The sequence below is a fragment of the Aulonocara sp. 'chitande type north' Nkhata Bay genome, linkage group LG14, assembly GCF_057382095.1.
Source record: "Aulonocara sp. 'chitande type north' Nkhata Bay isolate Kocher_YH1m ecotype deep benthic linkage group LG14, A_spYH_male_GT1.1, whole genome shotgun sequence".
In the NCBI taxonomy this organism is placed as follows: domain Eukaryota; kingdom Metazoa; phylum Chordata; class Actinopteri; order Cichliformes; family Cichlidae; genus Aulonocara; species Aulonocara sp. 'chitande type north' Nkhata Bay.
The window spans coordinates 31,153,608-31,161,423 of NC_141357.1; the positions used below are offsets into that span (position 1 = coordinate 31,153,608).

A 7,816-nucleotide genomic window follows, 5' to 3' on the forward strand; every position below is an offset into this window, starting at 1 on the left:
GAGTCTCAAGTCACTGGTGTAAAAGTCCGAGTAAAGTCACAAGTCTGAAATTTTGAATTTCAAGTCCTTTCGAGTCTTTAAAAAAAAAAACGAAAAAAGCATGTTGCAGTTATGCTAAATGTAAATATTAGACCATGTAATTTTTAAATCTGTGTTTTTCTCAACACATGACAAAATAGTGAACTTAGAAAATATACACAAATTGTGAAATTGCACCTCTTTAAAATGCAGCTCAATTAAACCTAGCTCCAAGAATAATTTTCACCGACAGTTCTGAGATAAGCTGCATGTTATTCTTGGATGCAGTTTGGCACGACATAGTAACTTCAGGTCACTGCAACAAGCCCAGGTACAGTTTACCGACGGATGGGTACAGGACCTTGAAATGCACCGTGTAGAACGAAAGACCATCGTACGTATCATAAGTTTACCAGTCTCATAAATCGTCTTCATAAATACACAATCGTTAACCGTTTATTAATAGGACCTTTAAGCTCAACGGTAATTAATTAGCAGTGGAAATAATTTCTGGTACGCGTTACAGAAATGTAGCAGTGACAATAATACTGTATGCTGTAATCGTACTGGGCAATTAGTGATACAAAAAACCTGTTTTATCCTGTGAATAAAAGTATATATTTTTGTCACTGTACCATAATAACAGAAGCGAAACGCAATATTGTGTCAGGACAATTCACTATTTATGCACAATAAACAAAGGAGCATAGCGCGACAATTTCTGTTCAGCGCCAGACTTGCTTGTAACCTATATCACCAATTATGTTATGAAAATGACGCATTAACTACAACAGAAGATTTGCCTTTGTGTAAATGCTTGGAGCAGACTAACCTGTGAGCTGGAGGGTTCTGGGACGTTATATTTGGTCTTTGAATGGCTGCAATCCAGGCCACCCGTCGCGTCTTTGTTACTTCGGAAACATGGCTCGAACAATTTCTCTTCAACGACGTAATCCGATAACAGCCGATCTCTTTACCCGTCGGCTTCCCGTGGCTGTCATGCGACCGGCTATTGCAGTTAATAATACAACAGCTTCTTGCCATTTTTGTGTTTCTTTTTTATCGCTGTGATTTCAATTGTAAAGCCTGCGTGCGCTAGTACCTCTTGCCACGAGTTCCCAGAATCCTTTGCGGTTTTACCCCTGAATGACGTCACATTTTCAATCTCTATATAATATGCATGTTAAATTTTATATTTGGGGTGAAATATCAAGTCTTTTCAAGTAAACCGGTTCAAGTCCAATTCAAGTCCCAAGTCATTGGTGTAAAAGTCCAAGTCAAGTCACAAGTCTTAGAACATTTTTTCAAGTCAAGTCTAAAGTCATAAAATTAATGACTCGAGTCTGACTCGAGTCCAAGTCATGTGACTCGAGTCCACACCTCTGCCAAATTGTGTTTTGCAGGTGGTTGTTGCTAAATTGTCTGTTATGTGCAGACACAACAATGGTTTATCCCTTAAGTCAGGTGTCTTTTTTAGTGATTAAAAGACTCATGGGCCAGTATTTAACAAATAAAACATTCCTCTGGAAATTGTCCTAGGTACAAAGACTGACCTGATAACAAGTGAAAAAGCAGCAAATGTCCAAATAAATACTTTGAAAGAACTTCAGAAAGCTTGGAGAACTAAAGTCTCGTTGCAAAATATAAAGAAATTTAAGGTGACTGAAGATTCTTGTACAGTACTGGATGACTAACACATATCCCCAGTTTACAGAAAAAAATGTAGAAATGATGAATTCACAATATGACCCTGGTGTGGACCAGAGTATTGAGAGCTATGTTATCGTTCAAGACTAGTAAATTTGGTAGTAAGGTGCATGGTGCAACACAATGGAAAAAGATTTGTGTTAATTATTAACAAGTAACACACAGCTAAAATACAAGAATTTCAATTTCCAAAAGTTTATCACAAACTCTGGGAAGATCAAGAGCATGCTTAACAGCACAGCAAGCTATGTAATTTGAAAGATTTTATCTGTGATTTGTTGGATTAAATAAACTTTTTCTTTAGTTTTGCACAGTGAAGCTCTGACAATCTTCAGTGCAAATTGTTAGGTTTTGTATTGTTGATTGTCATTTATGCTTAGAAATATCTACTTATATATGCTTAGAGTTTTGTAATTAGTTGTAGATTGGTAGAGGTTTGATCCTTGATAGTCTGCAAACTTTGTGTGCATTAGAGAGCACTCTGGGAGCACGAGAGAGGTCGTACCTTGTCTTATTGTTTTACGGTAGGATTAACGTAGCTACGTCTGTTCTAGTCTAAAGCTACAAACCTATCACAAATCATTTCATTATACAGTAGAAGCAACGAGTCACTTCAAAAGTTTGAGTGCACATGGGAGTTGTTTCCTCTGAGTGTTATTTACCCCACACATCATTAGTTCAGACTCTGTTGGAAACATTTACAATATAAAACCATCAACACTGTTTTGGAAAGTGGGTTATGTTCTTGCATAGTTAGAGCTAAAGAGCTGAGGTGTATTGATATGAATAGAGCGAATTAATCATTATTATAATAGAGTATCTAATCCAAACATTTGTATCATTTTTGTCATAGGACTAAAATGTGGTTTGTTTAATTTTACCTTTGGTTTATGATTATTTCTTTGTATATATAATTATGAAATACACCAATATTACCACTATAAAAGAGTTCATTATTATTGGATTTCCTGGACTTCCTCCTGAATATTATGGTCCAGTGTCTGTTCTTCTTCTTCTTGTTTTCCTTGCTATTGTAATTGGAAATGGTTTCACTATAGCTGTTATCATTTTTGAGCGGACTCTGCACAAACCAATATATGTGATCTTTTCTAACCTTGCAATGACAGACATCTGCTTTGGCGTGGTGACTCTTCCAAAAATCATAGCCAGATACTGGTGGAATGACATGATCACTTCTTTTGGAGCTTGTTTTACACAGATGTATTTTGTTCATTCTTTGGGAGCTATTCAGTCTTTAAACTTGCTGATGATGGCTTTGGATCGTTTTGTTGCCATATGGTTTCCATTCAAATATCCCATTTTATTTACAAACAAAGCAGTGGCTATTGCTTGCACCATGTGCTGGGTTTTAACATTTATACGTTTGCTGGGAATTGTGCTTCATGCCTTAACTTTACCTTACTGTGACCAGAATATTATCATGCAGTGTTACTGTGATCATATATCAATAACAAGGCTGGGTTGTGGTGATGGGCTGGCATATGTGAACAGTGTTGCACTTGCTAATGCAATGGTCACTCTCCTGGTTCCTTTAACATTCATAATTTTATCCTATTTTTCTGTCATCATAGCTGTTCTGAGGATGTCTCAAACTGAGAGACGTCACAAAGTGCTGTCCACTTGTGCCCCTCAGCTCTTTATTACCTGCCTTTACTATGTGCCAAGATGCTTTGTTTATCTTGCTAATGTTTTAGGATTTAATTTTAATCTTGTTATTCGGATTATTATTACAATGATGTACAGCCTCATACCTGCTGCTGTTAATCCAATCATATACTGTTTCAAGACTAAAGACATTAAAAATGTTTTGATGCGGAGATTTAAAAAAGGAAAAGTGAGCACTGGATTAAAAACTGAATGCAAATAAATCTTTACAAAATCCAAACAGTACAACACCGAAGAAGTCTTATAATCAGGCTGTTATCTTGGCTTTCTGTAATAAATAACAAGAGTATTTGGTTCTGAAACAACTGACACTACGTCATATGACCACTAGAGGTCACTTTACAATAAGTTTTAAAACTAATTGGCTCAGTATATTTGATGGAGTGAAGACCGAGTTACACTTTTTATTTGCAAAAAATAATTTTCATTTCACAGGAGGGGATGACAGGGCATGTAGAAGGTGGGGAAATATAGTTTGTTTGTTTGTTTTTTTCAAATTTAGTGAATTCTTCAGCTGCCTTTGAAAGATGTTTTTGAAAATAAATATATTTATTCATTTTAAATTTAAATTTTTACATTATATATGATTTCAAATTTTACTCTCAATGAGAATAAATTTCCCAATGAAAAAATAACCAGGGTTGCATTTTTTTTAAACCTGTCCTGTCCAGCAGTTGTAGCAAGCAGACTTTGTTATTATTCATAGTTTTATCTGATTGGATATTATGCTGGCACAGACAGGGGGCGAAGGTCAGATTGGCAAAAGGTAGGCGAAGAGGGGGAATAGAAAAGCAGAGAAATAGAAAGCAGAGGAATTGAAAAAGAAAAGGGAAGAAAGAAAGGGAGAAAAAATGGGGTTAGGGGAGGCGGGAGCAAAGGATGAACACACATGCTGGGTCTCCAGTTCCCGCATTTGTAACAAAGCACATTCAGACGACACAACAACAAATACAATTTTACTCCCCCAAGCCAGTGGTTGACAAGGAAAGAAGAGACCCTGGCTGTCCATGGCCCCCAAGAGAGCTGAAGATCTGAGTCCATATCCTGATGACAGCCGTGCATCCACCCCAGGTTAGCGAAAAGGGAGGCCGCGGATGGAGCTCTCGCAGCCAAGGGCAGGAGTGCCAGGGGACCAGAGGCAGCAGGAAGTTGCCCTAGACTCACCTAACTCCAACCGACCCCTCACCGTGCCACGAAGAGGTCTAAGCCACCCTGTATCTATAATCCACAAGCAACCAGGCCAGCAACCACGCCAAAACAGCCCATCAAGTGTTACCAGGTGATATCCTTAATAATATTTTATCACTGAATTTTAGAAAATTAAGATACACGTGGGTATATTGAAGGTATGTGCAGGAGATTGTTTATTTATTTGAAAATTCTAAATGTTACAGGACATTATAGACTGAAACTGAGACTCTCACAGCAGATTTCCTTATCTCTTTAGTAGGGATGGGTATCGTTTAGGTTTTATCCGATACCGGTGCCAAACCGGTACTTTTGAAACGGTGCTGGTGCTTAAACGGTGCTCAAACTGGTGCTTAAAGAATGGAGAACACAAATTTGGTCCTAAAACCACTCATGTTCAGCTGTTTTTTTGTAAAAAGATAACAATGTTAGCCTTTTCTGCATCTATGGGGCATATATGGCATCACTCTTGGCTGGAAGCAGTGCTTAATCAATGGAAAAACACAAACTTTGTCCAAAAACCTCTCACGTTTAACTGTTTTCCACTTTTTCTTTGGTCATTTTAGCCTTTTTGGCCAGGGTGAAGGGAGTATCTGCCATCAAACAAGAAGACAGCCGCATGTAGCTATGAGGATGTTTGCTAGTTGACCTTACATGCATTAATGTAATAACGTGGTGAGCCTACTCAACGTAAATTACACACGAACAACATTAAGCTACTCACGCAGAGAAGAACGGCTGCTGCATCATCATCCGTCATCATTTCTGCTACACTGGCAGGGCTAGGGGCCAGGACTCTACTCTTCGGGTTTTTGGGGGATGTTGCTAACTCCGGGTCCGATAAGAGGCACCACACCCACAGTAGATGTGCTCGGTGTGAGGTCTCGCATTAAGCTATCAAATACGGCGCATTTCTCGGCTTTTAAAAAAACGCTATGCGTCGCCAGGTGTTTCATCGGATTCGAGGTGTTACCTCCTTTGACAGTATCACAGTATCACCTTAAAGCACTTGTTGCAGGCTGCTGAGTTTGCATCTTTTGCTGTGAAGTACAGCCAGACTTTTGACCGCTTCGCCTTGGGCATTTTTAATCTGTAGCTCTGCTCTAAAAGAACGTACATAGAGGAGGAGGACGGGGCAAGGGTAAGTGACGGAAGTGACGGACAAGGTAAGCGACACAAGGCAAGCGACAAGGTAAGCGACCCATGTTGTAGGTGACGTCAGACGCCGGAGATTTTGGCGGAGAAAAAGCAAATGGTAGCATAGAGTTTAACAAAGGTTTTTCAAGCTTCAGTATTACCAAATATACTAATCAATTGTCATATAACTAACAACATCTGTTTTATCATCTCTAACACCCTGGAGGACAACGGGGAGAGTTTAGACGCTCTCCAAGATTACATCGACCGCTGTTTTCAAGATTTAGTAATGAATAAGGCCCAGAGTGCATCTTCCCCAGCCAAAATTGAGACGCCGTCATCGAAGAGATGTCGCCCGGCAGACTCCCCCGGTACAACATCGCCTGCCGGCAAAGACATCGCAGACATCCTGGAGTCAATCGACAAGCGATTGTCCAGTTTCGATGCGAGGCTGTCCCTGGTGGAGATTTTACACCGGGAATTTAAATCTCTGAGAGAATCCCTGGAATTCAGCCAGCAGCAGGTGGAAACGCTTGCCGCTGAAAAGACAGGGATGCCCACTCTCCCCTTCACTTTTTGCAATTTTTATCGAACCTCTAGCAGCAGCATTTAGACAGGCTACAACAATTAAGGGCATAAAATGTAAGAACATAGAACATAAAATCAGTCTCTATGCGGATGATGTGTTGCTTTTTCTGCAAAACACACAAACCAACCTCTCTGAGGTAATTACTTTAATAAACTGGTTTTCAAGAGTTTCAGATTATTCAATTAACTGGCCAAAATCTACAGTTCTCCCCATTAACTGCTCCTTCCATAATTCTTCCTCTGCCCCACTGCAATCCGGAAATATTAAATATTTAGGTATTAATGTCTCTCCTAAGCTTTCAGACTTAACTAAATTAAACCACATCCCACTTCTAAAGAAAGTAGAAGGCGATCTGACTAGATGGAAATCTTTACCCATATCACTCATGGGAAGGGTCGCCACTATAAAAATGATGATCTTGCCAAAAATAAATTACTTATTTTTGATGATCCCTAACAAACCATCACAAGATTGGTTCAGATCTCTGGATTCATATATTTCCAAATTCCTTTGGAAAGATAAACCCCCGCGTATCAGCTTAAAAACGCTACAAAGAACCAAGGATAGAGGAGGATTAGATCTGCCTAATTTTCACCAATACTTCTTAGCCAACAGGCTTCAGTTCATCTCAGAATGGTTAAAACATACCTTCTTAGTTGAGCCCTGGCTAGATGTTGAACAGGCACTATGCAAGGATCTAGAGATTTCAGACCTACCATTTATTAGCTCAAACATCAAAAGACATGAATGCTTTAAAAGTATCAACATCAGCTTTTCTCTGACAGCATGGTGGGAGTTTCTAAAAATAACGGAGTCTTCATTAATCCCATGCAAACGTACACCTATCTGGAATAACCCTGACATATTACAAAACAATAATATGATTAATTTCCCAGAATGGAGTTGTAAAGGAATTAAATACTTAGAACATATATTAGAGGGAACAGAATTTATTCCATTTGACAGACTAGTTGCACAATATGGGATCAACAAGACAAGATTTTTAGAATATCAACAAATTAAATCCATAGTAAAAAAGAAATTTAACCTCAGTCAAGTTGAATTACAAACACCACTAAGTGCGGCACATTTTCTTACTCTTAAATCCCCCAAATTATTATCTAAAATATACAGAACACTTTCTAAATTAGATGACTCAATATCCCTTCCTATTGCAAAGTGGGAAGCAGATTTATCAGTCAGCTTAGACCAAAACTTCTGGTCTCAGATTTGCTTAAAAACCTTTAAATTAATTAAAAATCCCAGTCTGCAATTAATACAATACAAAATACTACATAGAGTGCACTATACAGGTCATCGGATGTTCAAGATGGGCTTTACATCTTCCAACAACTGCTCACACTGTCAAGGCAATACACCAGACAATTACATCCACGCTCTTTGGTTCTGTCCACCAGTGCAAAAGTTTTGGCGCGAGATATGTGAAGACTTATCAAAGTGTCTGAAATGTAACATTCCAACCTCCCCCTT

The 7,816-nt window shown here is 38.7% G+C and overlaps 1 protein-coding gene across 1 annotated transcript; it reads left to right on the forward strand.

Annotated features, from left to right (window-relative positions):
- Positions 1-2,641: 2,641 nt before the first annotated feature.
- LOC147314948 (olfactory receptor 1500-like) lies at positions 2,642-3,613 on the forward strand. Its single transcript, XM_086260310.1, has one exon. The coding sequence runs from the start codon at positions 2,642-2,644 to the stop codon at positions 3,611-3,613; it is 972 nt and encodes a 323-aa protein (XP_086116436.1).
- The last annotated feature ends 4,203 nt before the right edge of the window (positions 3,614-7,816 follow it).